This window comes from Melampsora larici-populina (genome assembly GCF_000204055.1).
Source record: "Melampsora larici-populina 98AG31 unplaced genomic scaffold MELLAscaffold_4, whole genome shotgun sequence".
Lineage (NCBI taxonomy): Eukaryota > Fungi > Basidiomycota > Pucciniomycetes > Pucciniales > Melampsoraceae > Melampsora > Melampsora laricis-populina.
In genome coordinates, this window is record NW_006768768.1 from 2,635,093 (window position 1) to 2,655,811 (window position 20,719).

Genomic DNA, 20,719 nt, shown 5'->3' on the forward strand with positions numbered 1-20,719 from the left:
CAAAGACCCAACAAATGTAACGACCTAAGCGCTATACAAATAAGTTTAACAGACACACGATCAGGAGGAGAGGGTACATAAAATAAAGCAAGATTTGGATAATTGATAAGGCTAGCTTAATTCAGTTTCAAAGTTTGCTGTCGGAGATAGGACTTGCTACTTCGACGAGAAAGAAGATTTCGTTTGTTTTGAGGTCGGGTCTTGGTGGTATCTGGTACAGGGTCAAAGTCCTTTTCTGGGGGTGGTCGGTGTTGTGCAGCGTCTTGTTGTTCAGGCGAATCCACTGATTCCGCATGATAATCGCTCTTGGTCCCGTTTCCAGAGTAGGAAGAAGAAGTTGTTGCGTTCCCAGAACCCCCTTGATAATACATTGTAGAGTTTCCAGAAGAACCTAAAGAATTTGTTGAGAGAAGTCATCAGTACCTGTCATCAGAAAGATAGAGTGGGATTGTTTTACTGACCACCGTCCTCTTCACCATTAGTATTCTCATGGGCACCCTCAGCTGTCTCGTGTTGCATAGCAGAATCAAGGAAGAACCACCTTATCGGCCATGATTCGAATTTGTTGATTATAGAGTTACCCGTTGCTTCTTTCCATGCTACTTCACTCAACAGTACTGTTCGTCCAATCTCAGTTCGATCATTAGTATCAAAAGCATCGACAACCGTTAAAGTCAAATTGTTCTTAGGACCCGTCCATTTCTGCCCAGCTAGATTCTCGAAGATCACCACAACACGCTGGCCACACTTGGTGATTTTACCGGTATATAGATCTGAAGGAAGAGCGACTGTCATGCCATCATCTTTCTTGCGGGGAGGGCAGTGTTTCTTGACACCGGTAAGCGGAAGTGGGTACGGGATACCACTGAAGGGGGGAAGACTGAGTGAAGGTGGTGGGGGGTACAAGGCAGAGTAATCTCCAGAAGTATCAACCTTTTGAGGTGCTGACGGAGTAGACGATTTTCGAGTTCCTGGAGTAGACAATGAGAGCGGTATCAGTTTCAGCAACATTCCCCAAAAGCTTTGTCAAACAGAAAAAAGTAGACAAACCATTGGCATAGTGGTCATCAGGATGGGCATAAGAAGTGTAATTGCTGTACTGAGTAGAACTTGCGTCGTCAACATCGTTTGAAAGATTGTCTGAGCCAAGGCTGACTGGAGCACTGGGTTTGCTAGCGTCTTGTGGGTTTCTGCGCGAGAGCATCTTGCGTGAGATACCAGCTGAGGCCGAAGTTGAATGCATGGTGTCTAGAAGTCCGAGAAGAACAACGGACGCGATGATGGTTGCCACGTTCAATTGCATGTTGAAAGAACTGAAAATTTCTGCGAGTTACGATTTGCGAAGTTGGATTTTGATAGAGAAGTCCTTGGGAGATATTTGTGTGTTGATTGGGGTTGTGATAGGTGCAAAATGAAGAGGATAGTTGATGGAAGTGAAGATGGGGGTTTCTTGCGCTGCAAGTATAAGTTGGGATAAGACTGATAGGTGTTTGACTGATTGTAAGTGATGAAGGGATGAGGATAATGTTTCTAGAGCCACCGAGACGCCTGGTTTTATACCTATCAGAGGACCTACTGACATCAAGATGGCTCGCTGTCTTCAGACAAAGACCGTGTCTCAGGGATGGCAAATAACAAAATTGGCGCGATGATGGGCCTGGGACGACCTATCCCAGCCATCCTAACGCGTAGAAAACAATCGCGAGCCACGCGAAAGACCGACTAGCAATCGTCAATACTGTCGCTTCAGCATATTCCTGGATGGCAAGTAGCGTTCAAATCCTTCGCACGGTTGAGTTCGTCGCGTTTCACGTCAGCCAGAGTCCTGCGATTCCCGTTGATCTGCTCAATTCAAAACCAGACCGAGGATCCTGGCCTGATGGCGGGTCGGTGATCACTCATCGGAAGATACTGATACACGGAAATCGGCTTCAAGGTTGCGTCAGGCCCGTATGATGTTCCTTTTTCAGAGCACTGATAACCGTCCATCTCAAAAGGCACTTCCATGACATTCAACTTGGACACTCAAAGGACCGCCTTCAAGATCACGATGTCCATGGCCATCTTTGGCAGCTCTTGAATGGCTAGTGGGCTAGAAGGCCAGAACAGCCGTCTTGAAATTTTCTACCATTTGTAATGGAAGTTGGACCACGTCTTGACAAACGGGAATCGGGGCCAGTTACGCGAGGAAAACATATATGGGATACAAAGTTGAATCCGGGAACGGTCCCGGATTTTTTCCCAAATTTCCAAATACCGTTTTTAGCGGTAGTTTGGATATTGGGAAAAAATCCGGATTTTTTTATCTTTGAATCCCCGGTTGCTCCATCGGCCATTACACCTCTTTTTTCCCAAATTTCAACTCCATTTGGAAATTTGGAAATTTGGGAAAAAATCCGGGACCGTTCCCGGATTCAACTTTGTATCCCATAATAGTAGAGAAAGAAGACAACAACATACCATAAAAGAAGTTCATTAGAATTCAATCTGGAAAGGACTAAATCAACTAAGAGGGGAGCGTGGATATATCAGTTATAGCAGGAAGAAGGAATTCAGATTTTGATACGGCGTAAATTTAGAAATCTTTTTCAGAATTGAGATTTGTTAAAACTTATCTATTTATGGGATACAAAGTTGAATCCGGGAACGGTCCCGGATTTTTTCCCAAATTTCCAAATTTCCAAATGGAGTTGAAATTTGGGAAAAAAGAGGTGTAATGGCCGATGGAGCAACCGGGGATTCAAAGATAAAAAAATCCGGATTTTTTCCCAATATCCAAACTACCGCTAAAAACGGTATTTGGAAATTTGGGAAAAAATCCGGGACCGTTCCCGGATTCAACTTTGTATCCCATAATTGTTTGGTACTACAGCCAACTCTCTCTGAGTCTCAGTTGATGTCTCTCTAAGTGCATATGCCTCTGCAAACCCACCAAACCTTCAGAACCACCATACTTCACACTCCAGACAATGCCCGACAAATCCACAAGAGAGTTTGAAGTCGGCGCGGTCCAATTTGAAACCAAAAATCCTCCACATGGCATCTGTGTGGGGAACATCCTTTACCTTTCAATTTCTGATCTTCCTCTCTCAAAAATCAAAGCCAAAGGTATGCCCACTGAAGAGTTTGAGATTGATCAACTTCAAACTGATCTCAAATAATTGAAAGCTAGCTGCAACAAGAAAATCTTTGAGCTCACTCAATGTCAGAATCAAGGTGAAACTCTTTCTCCTGAAGATGAAGAATGGGTCAATCAGAATGAAAATCTTGTTCCCAAGTAGCTTGTAATCATTGAAATTCTAAACCATGATGAGAATTGCAGCCAATGTGCTCTCAATTTGGTTCCATCAAGGCTTGTGCCAATGACTATGAACAGCACAAGCTTGATCAGAATGAAGAAAATCAATTGAAGAAAATAAAACAATAACTCGCCCCAGACAAATCTGAAGTCAACACACAACAAAGCTTCAATTTCTAAGAAATTTTCCAAAGGGACCTCAACCAAAATCTGCTTGGCCACCATCACTCAGAAGATCCAAGTTCTTGACTGGTACCATGCAAATGGAGAAAGCCAGAGGACAACAGTCAAGCACTTTGTTTCATGCTTACCCCATCTCAACTTGAAGCAGCCAACATTCAGCCAATGGATTGGCTCCGAGCTCAAAATCTGTGGTACTGCTCCAGTCACTTCCCAAACATCTCTTTGAGTGTGACCAGTGAAGCATTCTGATATCTACAAGATGCTTGAAAAATGGCTTGATGAGGCTTCTGCTGTTGGAGTCATTGTTACAGGTGAGGTCATCAAAGCTCAGTGGAAGTCAAGGACTGAGACCACAATCTTCTTCCTGGAGCTCTCCATTACCCAAGCGCAGCAGCCAATCACCAAACTCTATGTTGTCTTCAGCCTCCTGAACGGACTGACCTTTGATTCATTGCATCCTCAGGTTTACATGCAAAGCATATTTGTCAATACTGGGCCATAAAGGTGAAATTTTAAATGAGGTGTTCAACTGTTGCTGCATTGTTGACTGAGGAATAACTGGCATTGTTTGTTGGTAATCACCGCCAAACAGCACACACATACCACCAAATGAAGCTTTACTACCACAAAGATCTTTCAAGCTACGGTCTACGGAGTGGATGACTGATTTGTTTTGCATGGCAATCCCATGCCAGACTAACAAAGTGGAATCCTTGAGTTGGCGCCCAGCTTTGTCTGTTGGACCAAAATCACAGGTTGTGAAGTCATCATTATGAATAGGAACTTTGAGAGCGGAGTCCGCCATTTTGCCATTTGACAACAACAGCACCATGACCCTGGAGGATGCGACCAACACGTAAGAGATCCCATCTGGGTTGGCTTTCTGTAGCAAAGCATTCATTATGTAAGTCTTTCTTTTCCCTCCAGGTCCATTGAGGTAGAACATACTACCTTCCCTCTTGCCAAAACATTTTGTCACAGCTGTGTATGAAAATCAACAAAGCACGTCTGATGATGATGACCTGATACCCAATAGACAAATCCTAGAGGTGAGTCTCCTGACACCTCACGTCTCTAAACTACCTGACAAACTAACCTAAAGAGTCAAGGTAAAAAGAAAACATAACAATAACAGATGAACAGAATTAGCAGAAAAGAAATTGATATAGAGAGTTGAGAAATATAGTCTAACCTAAAGGTTTAAGTCAGGATATGATATTTAAGGAAAGAAATCAACACAAGAAGGTTTCAGTATTTGATTCCAGTGTTGACATAGTATCAGATGAAAGACAAGAACAGAATATCAAGGATGAAATCAATTAGTGTATTCTGTACCGTGAATGAATTGAAGATATGAATGGATGAATTGAACTGGGGGGTACTGACTCTTTTCCTATACCGTGATAAACAGATGAAGAAAAGAGTAAGACATGTGTTGGAGTGGCACAGTAGTTTGAATGATGATGATTATAGTTTTTATTTAGAGATTAAGTTCAGTTTAAATTGAACTTTTGATCCTTGAAACTTGAACTTAATACATAACTTGCACGGTGTCTGAAACCCAAGTTATACGTGAATTTGTTAGGACCTTGAGACAGTGGAAGCAAGAAGGTGTAGGTGATATTAGCTTGATAACTACAGTGCAACGTAAGGAAACAGAAGTACAACATGGCTCTGACATCTAGTATTATTCGGGAACTGATACTCAGTATAAGCATAAGCCCAATAGTAGGCTCATGACATCATTCCCCCTCTATACCTCAACCCCCTCTTGACGGGTTAGGTATCTTCCCACGGGTTGGCATTAAAAACCACTTGGAAAAAAAGCCTCACCCTCTCTCATCTTCTCCTAGTCCTAAAATAATTCTTTTCCGCTTGAGGGTATTTTGTGTTGAAGTTCTTGACCATCTCTTTTGCATTTTCTGAATTCTCTTCTGGTTCCCACAAGTCATGATTTGATTCATATCCTTTCTAACTGATTAAATATTCAATTCTTCCTCTGTTCTTTCTTTTGTTGAATACTTCTCCAACTTCATATTCTTCTTGTTCTTGAATAATTACTGTCTCTGGTGCCTTCTTGACTTGGCCCTCAATTTCACTTTTGTTGAACTTTTGGGGTAGTTTCACATGAAAGACCGGATGTACTTCTTTCATTCCTCTGGGTAACAAAAGTTTGTACGCATTAGTTGAAATCGTTTTTCATATTTTGGATGGGCCTAGCCATTGATGTGATAACCTAGCATTAGGTCTGGTCATCAAGATATGTCTGCTATTGAGCCATACATATTCCCCTTCTTTCCAATCTGGAGCTTCTAGCACTTTCTGATCAGACTGGTGTTTCATTTAATCTTGAGCTTCATTCATTGCATATCTAAGTTCCTCTTGTACATCTTGTATTTGTTTAATTGATTCTTTGACTGCCGGTAAGTATTGATCTGGACCCAACGTTCCTGTTAAACTCACATTGAAGCCATAATTTGCTTTGAAAGGGGACATTCCAATAGAGATATGGAGATTGTTGTTGTATCAAACCTCAGCTAGTGGTAATAGACCTTCCCAATTGTCCTGTTTGTAAGAAGTGAAGTGTCGTATGTATTGCTCCACTGACTCGTTTGTAATCTCAGATCAGCTGTTGGTTTGCGGGTGGTAGGCCGTGGAGGACTGAGTTTTGATGCCTAGAATCTCATTAATTTCTTTAGTTGGTTTAGAGATGAATACATCGCCTCTGTCCAAAGTGATTGTCTTTGGCGTTCCATGAATCCTCCAAATGTTCTACACCATGAGTTTCGCAAGTTCTTCAGAGTTCATCAACTTCTTACACGCCACGAAGTGGGTCATTTTGCTAAAACGGTCAACAACTGTTAGTATGCTGTCATACCCGTCAGCTATTTGCAGGCCGGTAATCATATCATAACAAATATCTGTCCATGGGCCTGTTGGGATTGGTAGTGGCTGTAATGTGCCAAACTGCTTGTTTGTTCTGGCTTTTACCCATTGGCTAGACTGACATCCATCTACATAGTGGTTGATGTACGTTTTCATTGATGGCCAATGGAACATTCATTTGACAAGCATTAGTGTTTGCATTTGTCCTGGGTGTCCCGCCATAAGGCTGCTGTGTCAAGATTGAGTATTTGTAGCTTTATCCTTTTGTTACTTGGGACTACAATCCTGTCTCTGAAGTAGAGGACATTGTCAGTTAATTTGTAATCACTTATAAGCTTAGAGGTAGGCATAGTTTGGCAAAGATCAGCAATAGGTTAATTCGACTATCCGCCATAGATTGTTCTCTGAGTTTGTTCAATATCATTTCATTGGTCCATATGATTTGACATAAGTTCTTGTTGATGTCTTCATCATCTTCAGTTTCTTCTATCTCATCAATTTCCACCAAATTCAGGTTGTCATCTCATAGATAATATGGCTGTGGCCACAACTAGATTCATTCTCTGTGATGAAATGTTCATGAGTCTTGTTGGTTTAGACCAAGACAGTTCCATCGTTGGCTCAAGTCGCGGTCCTACGTAGATTCTTGCAATGTGGTCATTTGGGAGATGGGAGATGTTCATGATGGGAATTGGTTGGATCAGGATGGATCTTCTTTGGTCATTAGACGCGCACCTATCCACATACACCATCATGGTCCAGCGCACAGTTGAACACCCAGATTTGACCAAAACCGGCAAATTCCGATTTCTTCCAAAATATCAACTTCATCTCAACTTGTACAACAGCAACCACCACCACAACAACAACATTCCACCTCTTGAGAAATTCAAATGACATTTTGAACTGTTTGAATTTCCCAAATCTCAATCATAGCAACTTTTGATCTGTTGTTCCTCTTATCATGGATTGTACCACTTATTTTGTTTTCACAGTCACTTGGATGATCATCAGTTCGGTTAGTTTCATCTTCTCTTCTCAAGTTCCATCAAAAGTACCAAAAAAACTGACTGATTCCCATCTTCTTTTAATAGTTCTCATACAGTTATCATATTTCAGCTCTCAATTCTGCTCAAGATGCAATCACTTGCAGATGGCATGTTTCTTCAACTCCATTCGTTAAAACTCACATGCTACCTCTAACTTCATGTTTGGTCATGTCTGATAACCTTTTTGGACTCTTAACATCTTCATATACTATTGGTGGTTTTGTTACCTATTCCATTTTTTATTTGTCATAAATTAATTAAAAGTCAACAAATCAAATTAGCTTTATTTGGAATCAGAACTTTGATTGGAGCTCAAGGTGGATTAGGTTGGTATATGGTCAAGAGTGGTTGAGATCAAACCAAACTGAACAAACAAGATGGGATTCCTAGAGTGTCTCAATACCAATTAGCACATCATTTAGCCATGGGTTTTATTGTTTATGGTTCTTGTTTAAGATTAGCTGGTGGGATCTTATTACGTGATTGGAGATTGTTTTATCTAAACTTACCGATTGGTGGAATGAACACTTCGGTTTTGGATTCTGCAAAGTTTTTAAATCTAAAGTTCCTATGACAGCTTGTGGATTGGTTCATTCAGTCACCGGACTTGTGTTTCTTACTGCTGTCTCAGGTATGATCTATTCTTATTCATTTCTTAATTCATTCAAACAAAAAAACTAGAGCTAACTTTCTAATGTTTTTCATGAATGAATATTTAACTTAGGTCCATTTGTGGCAGGATTAGATGCAGGATTTGTTTATAATACATTTCCATTAATGGGATATCATTTAATTCTACCTCAATCTGAATTAATCTCTACAACCATAACTAATTGAAATGAAGGAGGACAGGATGGATCCAAAACATATTTGAAAACCCAACAACTGTTCAATTTGATCATCAAGTCTTAGCAAGCATAACATTCACATCTATCTTTGAATTATTTTTAAAAAGAAATCTTGCTTACCACCTTCAACTTATTATTGGAATCAATCAATGATTAGAATGGTTTTGATTCAAGTTGGATTAGGGATTTCTACTTCAATTTATTCGGTACCTACTTCATTGGCTGCGGTTCATCAAGCTGGTAGTTTAGTTTTACTTAGTTTGTCCATTGAAACTGGAATCTCTTTACGTAAACCTAATCATAGCAAGGCTGCCACTATACTATACTGTACTACACTGCACCATACTATACTGGACCTGAAATATACTTGGTATAGTATATTTCCGAACATGGTATAGTATAGTGCAGTATAGTATAGGATAATTGAAATATACTGCAGTATATTTATAAAAACTTGTCAAAAACTTGTATGGGTGTCTTCCAGGTATGTTTGGTAAATCCAAATATACTGGGTATATTTTCAGCATAGTATAAGTATAAATATACTAGTATATTCCATATAATGCCTAGTATAGTATACTTGAAATATAATATACCAACAGTATAATATACTGGTATAGTATAGTGGCAGCCTTGATCATAGGACCTTTTTACAATATCTTGAATTGATGAAATCTAATAAATCTCATTCACAACCTATAGAATTTCATAATTTTGAAAGTAATTAAGTTTTAAAAAAAATATGAATCAAAAAGTTTAAAGCGAAAATGGATAGATATTTGTAATTTTTTTTCCTTTTGATTGAGTACATATATAATTTGGTTTTAGTTTGAATTTCCTACTCTTGTAACTAATTTATCATTTCTAATTCAATTATAAAATGATGTGAATTGATTTGAAATCAATGACTATCTTCATTTTGAAATTGTACACATTGAAAGCCACAACAGCTTCCAAAGACATTGCCCTTCATGGTGTTGCCAGCAAGATAGAAGACAGGGCCTCAAAGATGTATTGAGTAGCTCCTCCATTTGATTGAAACCCAACTTGTATAAGAAGACTAATTCTGCCAAAATGAATCACTTCTGGAATCTTGGATATATGCATTCAGCTTATATCATGTTGTGTCCAACCAATTTTGAGTATGATTAGTGTGTTGTTTTGAAAAGCAGGAAAAGGATTAACAAACCAGCAGGGTGATGAAATGAAGAAAGATAGCAAGTCTTTAACAAGATTGAGGTGTCAAGCTCCACATATACTGCTCAGTATCCTTTTTGTTGGTCTAATATGAAAGCTACCTCAATCAAAACCTCAATAGATCATCTCCTTAAACATTTTTTTGGAATGAGCAATATCACAATAGGTCTTATTGGATTATGTTTTTAGAAGATTTTTTGAAGACTCAGGTCTTTATGATTAAGGAGATTATCAAGATCAAAGTCCTACTGAACAAAAGTGTCTAATTTGCATTTGGTAAGGCTTTATAACTTTAGTCAATGTGATTTACTACAACTTTGATGAGGCATCCGGAGTGATTCTCATTTTGAGATCACCAAATGTGATGTCAAAACAAGGATCTATATACTTAAATCAATGTCCCTCTCGACGGTTGCTACCCTATCCCTCATCTTGACCCGGCTATCCAACTCTACGACATATCCCCCGATCCGGTGTGGTGATCTATTTATGATATTAAGCAAAAAAATTAATCATCTTTACTTTACCAGTTTATTAGCAAACTTCAATATAGCAGAGAATTCGAAATTCAGGTTTTCAGATCAATTGAAGCTCTTAGAGGCTTATGTATACTTATTAGCTCATTATTATGTCATCTTATTTCAAAATTATTATTAAGATCAACATAGTTTACTTACAAAGTTATTACAAAAAGACAGAAAAAGAAAAGATAAGAAAAATTCGAAAATATAGGTGTAAAAGTTGGAAAATGGTTTTTAGCTTATTTATAATTAAGTTATGGGTTTTATAAGGTTAGAATATGAAAGAACAACAGTTTATTATACAGGAACAATTTTAATATTCAAGGTTGATAAGGGGAAACAGAGGTTATTAGCAGAAAGGTACTTTTTCGAAGTTGGTAAACAAGGGTTAGGCGTGTAGTTTACATATGTAATGGTGGTAGTGATGGAATTTAAGGTTTCCAAGAGGATTTTCCGGGATTTTTAAGGTTATAGAAGATGATGTCATATTACATGAGCAAGGAAAAGGGAGTAGCAGCTGTGAAAAGTGAAGAAAATAGGTGAAAATCGTCGAAAATGGAGGTTTTCAGCTAATTACATATGTCAAATGACGTCAGAATAAGTTGGTAGATGGCTCATTCAACGCAGAAGAGTGGATTACATAATGTACAACCTTTGAATCATTAGTAACGGAGGTGTATGTAAAAAGTTATAAGGGAAATAAGAAATTGGTGTGAATCTCGAATTTACAGTCACAAGACACATGTAACACCAAAAACCTTAACTTCACAACTCAATATCTTACTCATCACTTATCAGAAGTAGGTCTTATAGGTGTCAGAAATGATCAGTAACACGTGGGCTACAAGATGCGCTTTAGTAATCAAAAATTGGAGCACATCTGAAAAAATTCGTAATCTCAAAAATTGGGTTTCAGCTAGTTTACAAGGAAAAAATCACCTGTATTCATCTTAAGAAGTGCTGTACATTACATCATTGCGTCATTGATCACTTTTGGCTGTGAAAATTACATCATACATTAGTAACAAGATCATTACATTGCGTCATTACATGGTTTTTAGGGTTATTTAGGCGGATTTGATTGGTTTTTGAGGCTGTTGACTGTTGTAAAGATTGTTACATGTGGATATAAGTACTCCTTGATGATTTTGGGATTGTAGCGCCCTTTTCTGCATCTTATACCTTTGTTGTAGTGTTATAAATCATCATTTATTTACTATATTTGTACTAAGATCACTTAAATCCGCCCCTTCAAAAGCAAGGAGAAATTTATTTACGTGTGTTAAAGACTACAAGTCTAATTGGGAATAATACTTACAACAGTATTGCTAGTAATAAACATAGTGTGTGACTTTTTTGCGCTTAAAATCTGGGAATAATACTTAACAACAGTATTGCTTTATTTCTCTGGTGCCTTTTATCCTTTTCTCTGTTATCACAAAGTGGTCAGCAAGTGCCCTTGTGCTGGTTTCTTTGAAGAAGGCAGTCTTTAGGCAACTTCTACTATATTACACGTAGTAGATTATCCCTTCTTAGGTGTTGTAAAGCTCTTGTTGAGCTTTAAATACTACACCGGGCCACAACCCATTCTTCAGACCCTCTTCCTGCCCATCCTAGCCCCGTAACCTCTACGCCCTACTCCTGATGGTACCTCCTCCACTGCAATTGTACGCTTCTACCCGGTTGTTTTCTCTCCCGGCCTCGGCCGTCCTTTACCTTTCCATCTCTACCATTTGGTCTTTTAACACCCAACGCAGGCCAATTCTTCTCTAATCACGCCAGCTCCCAAAACACCAACCCTCCTGTAATGTCCCTCTTTGCTTTTGTTGCCCACACACATCTTACTGTGTTTGTCCCCGAACCGCTAGCTACCCCTTTCCAACATTCAGTCGTAGCAGTCCAACTCAACCAAACCAGGTCAAACCAGCCCTCTCCCTATCCTTGTCTACCATGAGCACTGCTGTCTCTATCTACTTCCGTCGATTCCCATTCTACAAACGTCTGCCACTAGCACTTCCAACTCAACCAATCCAGTACCTCCAGCAGCTTATCCTTCTCTTTAACGCCTTCTCAACTCTCTACAATCCTGAGAACCTACTCTCAATTCCCGCCACTCGACCGACTGGTTCACCTCCTCTCAACCCGTCCCTGCTCTGTCATTAATCCCCTTCATTATTCAGCCAACATTCAATTTCAATCTTAACCACTTATCCAGTTCTACGAACCAATATTACAATTTTGACGCCGACCAAATTCTGCTTCAGTCTGCTATAAATACCCCTCCCAACTCACTAGGCACTCACCTGCTTCCCAGCGCATTGATTATACACACTAACTGTATCCGCCCCCGCATTATATAAATCGCCTCCTCCCCAACATTAGCATCATACCCCATCATTATCTACAACATCACACCCATATCCTTTAGAACTCTTCTGCCTATTAACCCAGTCACCCACTACTTTGATTACTATTGTCCTCTTCATGGCATCTACTTCTACCACAACTTTTGGAAACGCACCCGCTCGCCCCTCTCACCCTGTTACAGTCTCTGGTGTCGTTGAAGTTTCAACATTGGTATGTCCTCCCTGTCTTCCAAAAACTTCCACACCTACTTATCACCCCGCGCTACAGCTCCCACCCGCAGACAACCACAATTACACCTATCGCTCCTGCACGGCTGCCATCACCTGCAATGAATGGGATTCAGACAGGGAGGCTGAGTACGACGGTACCTTTACTGCGTACTGCTCTTCTATTGACGCTCCCGTTGATGGTCACTGTTACGTAATGAAATCCCGGTTTTTACCCGACTGCCGTTCAGCCGACTACGCAATGTATCACGAGGCTGATCACAGAATTTTAGTCGGCACCAGTGACTCCTTCAGTGGAGTCCTCAACAATAATACTGCACTTACTGGTCTCAGTATTGTCAACTCAAAAACTACTATCCCCGATGACGCTACTGGCAAGAATACACTCTGCTTCGTAATGCAGCACATCAACTACAAACCCCAAGTATGTTTATTTGATTTCCTAAGTCCACTATCATTTATTGACCTTTCACCATAGATACACGAAGATTACCAATTTGAAATTGAATACCAAATACGACCAACGCGCAACCTCCAGAGCGCCCAGGGCCTTATCCAAGTCGGTCGCGAAACCCTCATCAATGGATTCATTGTTGATTGGGACAATGAAAACACCCGCTGGATCGTGGAGGTTCGTTCTGAACACTTTACCCGCAAAAGACGATTCTGACCATTGTAACTCATTGAACAGGTCACAAGTGTTAGTAACTGCACTGGTCAAGCGGACAGTGCGAACAAGAAGATCACGCCGGGTGGCCAAGTGACCCCGTCAGGTCGTGTGCGGCCCGCAAAGTATGCGTTTTTTTCTCCCTCTAAGAGTCATTGATTCTGATTCGTTTCCTCTCTTTGCAGACATGTCCCCAGTGTGACGCCTACAAAGTCAACCAAAGCGCCAAAAGCTACCCCGGACCCTAAGGGCAAACGCAAAGCCGTTAACCAAGAGCCTCTCGACTACTTAGAAGACGACCTTGACTCTGAAGAAGAGGAGGAAGAAGAGCCAGCCCCCCCGCCCAAGGCCACTCGCAAATCCCCCAAGAATCCCGCCAAACCTAAAGGCAAAAAAGCCAAGGAAGCCAAAGAGTAATTCTTCCCAGCTCATTTTTGCCTCGGCTTCTCTTCGCTCCCTACTTACTACTCTGCCAGACTATTATTTATGATCTATCAATATTTCTTATTCCCCGTGCTTCACCTCTCCTCTATATCTGTTTCCTTTTCACTCCCGCTTCATTCTCTTTCTATTTGAGCCCAATTCATATCGTTTGTCCAATGCCCACACATGTTTTCTTCTCAACTTAATAATAATGATAACTCCAATTCAATTACACATTAATACCTATGCCCGCGATCAGTCACATCAATGTGCCTGGCAAGTTGGAGCGACCAATGCCACTGCTCGGTGCCTGGAGCCAGCGGCCATTTATGGTTCAATCCGTATTTTACAGGTCGATGTCTGAGAATCTTAGCTGCCCTGGACTTCTCTGGGCTAGTGTGACTCATTAACTGACCCAACGACAGACTCCCCGATCTGAATCACTCTATGCCCCTTATCTCGCCGTCTTCCTTCCACAATCATTCAATTCCTTTGCACAACACTAACTATTGATCCTCACAACTCCTTTTCACAAACTCAATCATTTCAACCCGCAAACCATATTCTTGAATCACTAAACGGACAGGTTTTCACACCATCCAATATTTCCCCGTGTGCAACTAAGTTCTCCAAACAATTAATTGTAGCAACTACTCTCGCATCTAAGCTCGACTTCACACTCTTGCTAACCTGCCCACCCTCTACAACTCTACATTCACAAATTCTTCTATTCAATCGTCCTGAACCGCTCTGAGCTCTCCTGGTTTCCCCCCAACCACTGTTCAGTCCTCTGCTTATAAACTAAAGATGGTGGTCAACAATGGACCTGCCGCCAGAAACATCGAGGAAGCGAGTGAAACCTCGATACTAGCACGATTCGTCGACGAAGTTCCATTCAATATTGGAGATTGCAATGATCCATGCAAAGACTGCCGCGCTCTCCACTGGAAGCTAGAACGACCAAAAGGAACGAAAAACGCGGATGTTGTTTCTTTCCCAACGTGTTGCCAACAAGGCGCGGTCAAACTTCCTAGCCACCGTGTGGAGAACCGCATGACACCTATATTTCTACAAAAGTTACTTTCAAAACAGGACAAAAGTAAGAGTTATCTCTCTCTAATAATGTAACAGAGTAGCTAAGAGCCACTTCTTAGTTTTGAAAGACTTCAGGAAGAATATCCAACGTTATAACAACGCTTTGTCGTTTGCTTCAACCGGAGCAAAACAAGACATGACCGTCACAGGCAAAGGAGGCTCCTGGACTTACAAGATCAGCGGACGGCTGACACATCGGATTGGCTCATTGTTTGCTTCACATGGCGTTAAGAAAAAATTTGCTCAAATGTTTATGTTTGGTGATGAAGGCGACAACAAGGGCTTGGCGAGAAGTGCATTCGTAGGTGGGAAACTTGACCTGTCACTCCTTAGGCAATTTCAGACTTTCATGTACGATCACAATCCGTTTGCTCGGATGTACAAATCAGCTCAACGATTGCTCAATGAAAATACTGTGAAAACTATCAAGATTAAATCCCTGCCTATCGCTGGGCGAGATAAGAACCAGTATAATTTTCCTACATGTGACGAGGTCTCCGCAGTCATTGACGGCGACGGAGTCGTTGGGTCTCTCGATCGTGACATTATACTGCAGCGTGTCAGTGGTAAACTCAGGAGGATTTCCAAATTAAATACCAATTACTTCTCTTTGAGATATCCCATCTTCTTTATGTTTGGCTCCCACGGCTGGGATGAACATTACCGCCACATGAATACCCGAAGTTTGTTACCATTCCTCTTCTGATTCTACCATTTCATGCTGAATACTGGATCCGCGCATTTGTAGGACCAAGTGGAAAAGTTTCAAACTTAGAATGGTTTGCCTACACTCTCTTCAGCCGCAAGCGTATATTTTCTCCGATCCTCAGAGGGGGCCGTCTTTTTCAAGAGTACTTAGTCGACATGTACGTTTGTGTTGAAAATGCAAGAATGAAGTTCTTCAAGTTGAATCAGAAGAAGATCCGCGCCGACCTGTACACGGGCGCCACTGACGCCTTGAACAACAACGATTTTACAATTGGCAAGAAAATAATTCTACCCTCAACGTTCATCGGAGGTCCTCGCGCGATGCAAGAGTTATTCCACGATGCTATGGCTCTGGTGCAGTGGTATGGGCCTCCCAGCTTTTTCATTACTATGACGGCCAATCCCCAATGGCCAGAAGTTCTCGCAGCCCTCTTACCGGGTCAAGTACCAGCTGATCGACCAGATCTCGTCGCCCACGTTTTTCACATAAAACTGGCCGAGATGCACAAAGACGTCTACAAGAGAGGCAGACTAGGAAGGAACTTATCCAACGTTGACACTATTGAATTTCAAAAGCGGGGTAATCCCCATGATCACGCGGTTTTAATCAATGATCGGAAAACTACGCCTCAAACCCCAGCCGAGATAGACATCGTCGTTTTCGCTACGCTCCCTGACCCAGACACTTCACCTGAGTTACATAGTTTAGTTACACAATTTATGCTACATGGCCCATGCCACGCTGGGAAGAGCTGTTGGAGTGGAACCAAATGCAAGTACGGCTACCCGCGTGAATTCACAGAAACAACAGTTGTCTCTGAAAACGCTTACCCTGCCTATCGCAGACCAGATGACGGCAAATTCTTCGTCAAGAATGGTTATCAATACACGAACCGCGACATAGTACCTTACAATCCTTTCCTCCTCCTGAAATTCCGTTGTCATATCAACTGCGAAGTCACTGTGGGAATGAAATCCGTCAAATACTTGTATAAGTATATCAGCCAGGGTCATGATCGTCGGGTCGTGAAACTAGAAGTTGAAAATGAACCTGACAACTTCATTGACGGCCGCGAGCTCGCCGCAGCAGAAGGTGAACTGATCCAAATCTTTGTCTTCTTGTTAGCCCACATACTGACCCATTGTCTGATTAGCTGTCTGGCGACTATACAAATTTGTTCTTTCAGGTAGATGGCCGTCAGTCACTCGCCTCGCGCTACATCTAGAAAATGCGCACACGGTCTATTTCAATAACACCGACAAACTGGTCAACGCCATCGACTCGGGCCGCGCATCGCGGACAACGCTTACTGAATTCTTCCACTTGTGCGCACTCAATGCCTTACTCCCGAAGTCGAAAGGCAATGTCAGATTGTTACTATACACTGAGATGACGGAGCACTATTGGTGGTCCAAAGAGGATAAACAGTGGATTCCCCGTGTGAACAAAACTGTGTCCATCAGTCGTCTACATTTCGCGGGACCAAGTCATGGCGAGAGGTATTACCTTTGATTACTACTCACTCATGTAAGGGGACCAACCTCATTTCGAGGTATTAGAACCATCAGCGGGCAAGTATACAACAGTTATCGCGCTGCTGCCGACGCAATGGGTCTCCTCATGTCAGATACCCATATCAAAGCATGTTTGACCGAGGCGGCACGTTTCAAGACGGGTAGACAATTACGCGAATTGTTCGGCCTGATACTGGTACATAGTCCACCTGCAAACCCTACAAAAGTCTGGTTCAACCACATCGACGATATGTCAGACGACTGCGAGTACCTCCTAGCGCTTCTCTCTCCAACTATCTGACCCACAACTGCTCAAATAGAAAACTACGCACTTTCTCTCATCGAAAACGTAGTCAGTCATATGGGGAAGAGTCTCTCCGACGTTGGATTAGATCCCGTCGACCAAATTCTATTATCCGCCATTGGGGGCCCAACGACTTACGACGACGAGCAAGGAACCACTAGACAGACCAGCAAAACTCATTTGGACTCGAAGTTGGCTTTATTAACAGACGAGCAACACAAGGTACTTGACTACGTGAAGCAAACAATTGAAGAGGCTGAAGGAGGACTATTATTTGTAGATGGCCCAGGAGGCTGCGGCAAGACCTTTCTCCTGAATCTGTGTCTACATTACTGTAATGCGAATGCTATACCATTCATCGCTGTCGCCTCCTCGGGCATTGCCTCTCTGCTGTTGCTCAACGGTGGTACGGCGCACTCAAAGCTTGGAATACCTCTCAAACCTAACGACACATCAACATGTAGCTTCACACGGATGGACAAAGTGGGTCTAACATTGTTACAAGCACGGTTCATGGTCTGGGACGAGATCTCAATGATGAACAAATCGGCCGTGGAATGCGTAGACCGGTCTCTACGAGACTTGCGATCATGTGATGAGCCTTTCGGCGGTATCGTCACTTTATTCTCAGGTGACTTTCGCCAAATACTGCCAGTAATAGTTCATGGGAGCTTGCTGGACGCAGTACGAGCATCAATCAAGCATAGCTACCTTTGGCGGTCTGTAGCACAATTTTGTTTAACTAAGAATCTACGGCTAAGAGACGTCGGAGAGGGGAATGGAATAGGCAGTGAAGACTTCGCTTCTTGGTTACTCAAATTGGGTTCAGGACATCTCCAACAAGATCCAGTTCAATTAGTCGAACTGGAACACATCAACGTCAAATATTACAAGCAAACGGCTCAATTCGACAAAACCCTTATGTCCAGGTTTTACTCACAATCCAACAAGTTGATCGACCGGAAGGACTGGCCACAGCTCGCGCACTACTATGCCAACCGCGCGATGATTACCCCTCTAAACCGAACTGTAGACCTTATGAACAGCTTCATGTTACATAGGATCAAAACGATGTTGAAGGCCTACAAGTCTGTGGACGAGATGGACTTGGACTGGAGCGAGCAAGTCAGCACGGAAGTGTTGAATTCATTCAATTTTTCAGGGTTTCCTTCCCATCGTCTCGAGCTGAAGGTGGGAGCAGTAGTTGTGGTGCTAAGAAACTTGTATCTACAGCAAGGCCTGAGTAACGGAACCCGCCTTCTGATTACAGAAACTTCGGAGAACGTTCTCCAATGCCAAATAATAACGGGGCCCCGGGCTGGAAACCTTTTGAGTCTTCCCCGAATGAGGCTCCATCATCCTGGAAGCGAGACAGTCCCAATATCCTTCTATCAATTACAATTCCCAGTCACCTTGGCTTTTGCAATGACAATCAATAAAGCGCAAGGACAAACTTTAGAAACGGTTTGCCTAACTCTGCCAACTCCGGTCTTTGCCCATGGACAACTTTATGTTGGTATGTCAAGGTGTACTTCAGCTATGAACACAACCGTCTCATTGCCTGGCCCGGTTGGAGGGAATGAAACAACTAGTGTTGTGAGCTATCAAGCCCTGAGGTAGGCCCGCTGAGTTGCCTTTTCCTCTTTGTGGTGTATCTGTTCGGGCCTGTTCTTGTGAAGTAAATTTTTGTATGTGTCCGTCTGTCTTAGCCGCGCTTTTTTTGTAATTGAATGGTCTACAAATTGTCTCCACCCCACGCCAACGAGTGCCTGGCATAGCCAAATACTTGCCCAGTTTAGATTGAAATTAGATAAGATGACGATTTCATTTCAATAGGGACAGGCTGGTTATGAAGCATAACTTATCTGCTAACACTGAGGCGTAGCGAACCGGTCTGGAACAAAAATGTTGTAGTACAACAGCAATTTGTCTACGAACAAACCAGATCAGCCAGACGATCAGCCTACCAAGCGTGCTTTCATGCCAATGGGATAGTGATATCATGCGGTAAAAGTTGTCAGATCATCTCTGTTATATAATGGACTCAAATAATCAATCCTATTTCCAATTAACAGCCTGTACTTCAACCCCCTAATACCACCCGATACACTCAAAATGGACGTTTTCAGATACCCACGTTTGCCCTTCACTTGGACCGGGACTTTTACTTTAGGGGAAAAGGTGTGCATAGCAGTCTACGATAATAAAAATGTGCTAACGGTTGTTTCCAGGTTTTCAACAGAGACACTGCCTATCGAAACAGATTAATGGTGACGATGACTCGACCCAACATGGATACATTGGTTGACCTGGTAGTCGTCAATGAAGACCCTTTCTCAACTTTGGAGGCTGCAGGGTCATACTGTTTTCGTGGTAGCGTAATTGTAAGAGGGTTGACAAATGCTACCGAGGTATGGCTGGTAGAACATCACAATGCGACATATGAAACCAAAAGTAGGAATATGGGAGGCAGAAATGAAATTCAAGTAGCAGGGGTTGGATTGATTGCCGAACATAGGGACGAAAAGGACAGCGGGGGTCTTGGATGGGACATTTTGAAAGTCAAACACAGAGAATGGGACAATGAAGTACGTAAGCATTTGATAGAAAGGCAAATTGGGCGACTGACACGTGCTTTCCCTATAGCTCCTAGGCCTTACAGAATTTCACGTCGAGTATTGGTACAAAAAGTCGGAGCTGTTAATGGTGTCACAGTTTGTTATAGGGGATAAGGTCACATTGCGTGGAAGTGTCTTTGGTGGTGGGTCAAAGGGAGTCCCTTGGCAAGTGAAAGTAAGTGGCTGATTATACCGACCGTGCTATCAGTATTATTACTAACCTTGTGCCAGTTGAGTGGAATCGTATTAGGATAGTCTGGTGATTGAATCATAATACCTCAACGCGCCAAGTAGTTTACCTGACGTTTTCAGAGGAGTCCACTGAGTGAGAGGCTGCGCGTGAGGAGTGTATTTAGGGGTTCCGGATTCTAGTTGTTTACACAATTCTTGCGCATTTGACCAACTTGTAATGAATTTGTAATACTGTACTCTACACGTATTGGTTCCTCATATACCTATGGGTGGCTGGCCACCCAATACCTCGTTATAACTAAATCTTGGCTTCCTGATGCATTACTGAAAAGTGAGTGACAAAAAAACATTAGAACATTGATAGAATCATGATGATGTTCCTGGGGAGACAGCTTAACTCAGTGCTTTCTTTAAATCCAAGAGTACCTCTTGGAATTGCCCTTGAAACTGTTCACATTTGGTCCATTCACTAGCTCTATGCTTTTCAATTTTGACAATAGCCATAGCAAGATTGGTGCAGAGGTCTTGAAGGCTGCAGTGTTTGCTTTTGAGTTCTGCCTTGATGCTAATCTGTTGATGCTGAATATCATCCAGACTTTCAAATAGGCTTTCCCAACTTTC

At 42.0% G+C, this 20,719-nt stretch overlaps 5 protein-coding genes across 5 annotated transcripts; 4 read left to right on the top strand and 1 right to left on the bottom strand.

Annotated features, from left to right (window-relative positions):
- Positions 1–116: 116 nt before the first annotated feature.
- MELLADRAFT_92508 (uncharacterized protein) lies at positions 117–1,303 on the bottom strand (the record flags this gene model as incomplete). The annotated part of the gene is made up of 3 exons (XM_007405617.1): positions 117–391; positions 462–971; positions 1,051–1,303. The coding sequence occupies 3 exons, from the start codon at positions 1,301–1,303 to the stop codon at positions 117–119; spliced, it is 1,038 nt and encodes a 345-aa protein (XP_007405679.1).
- Positions 1,304–7,986: 6,683 nt separating this feature from the next.
- MELLADRAFT_33554 (uncharacterized protein) lies at positions 7,987–8,253 on the top strand (the record flags this gene model as incomplete). The annotated part of the gene is made up of 2 exons (XM_007405603.1): positions 7,987–8,047; positions 8,141–8,253. 2 exons carry the CDS (start codon positions 7,987–7,989, stop codon positions 8,251–8,253), a joined length of 174 nt encoding a protein of 57 aa, XP_007405665.1.
- A 4,213-nt stretch (positions 8,254–12,466) lies between these two features.
- On the top strand, positions 12,467–14,076 carry MELLADRAFT_92509 (uncharacterized protein; the record flags this gene model as incomplete). The annotated part of the gene is made up of 6 exons (XM_007405604.1): positions 12,467–12,559; positions 12,617–13,000; positions 13,055–13,207; positions 13,268–13,368; positions 13,441–13,656; positions 13,926–14,076. The coding sequence occupies 6 exons, from the start codon at positions 12,467–12,469 to the stop codon at positions 14,074–14,076; spliced, it is 1,098 nt and encodes a 365-aa protein (XP_007405666.1).
- A 397-nt stretch (positions 14,077–14,473) lies between these two features.
- Positions 14,474–15,467, top strand: MELLADRAFT_33402 (uncharacterized protein; the record flags this gene model as incomplete). The annotated part of the gene is made up of 2 exons (XM_007405605.1): positions 14,474–14,705; positions 14,800–15,467. 2 exons carry the CDS (start codon positions 14,474–14,476, stop codon positions 15,465–15,467), a joined length of 900 nt encoding a protein of 299 aa, XP_007405667.1.
- Positions 15,468–19,403: 3,936 nt separating this feature from the next.
- MELLADRAFT_60095 (uncharacterized protein) lies at positions 19,404–20,161 on the top strand (the record flags this gene model as incomplete). Its single annotated transcript, XM_007405606.1, has 4 exons — positions 19,404–19,469; positions 19,520–19,876; positions 19,935–20,081; positions 20,138–20,161. 4 exons carry the CDS (start codon positions 19,404–19,406, stop codon positions 20,159–20,161), a joined length of 594 nt encoding a protein of 197 aa, XP_007405668.1.
- Between the last annotated feature and the right edge of the window lie 558 nt (positions 20,162–20,719).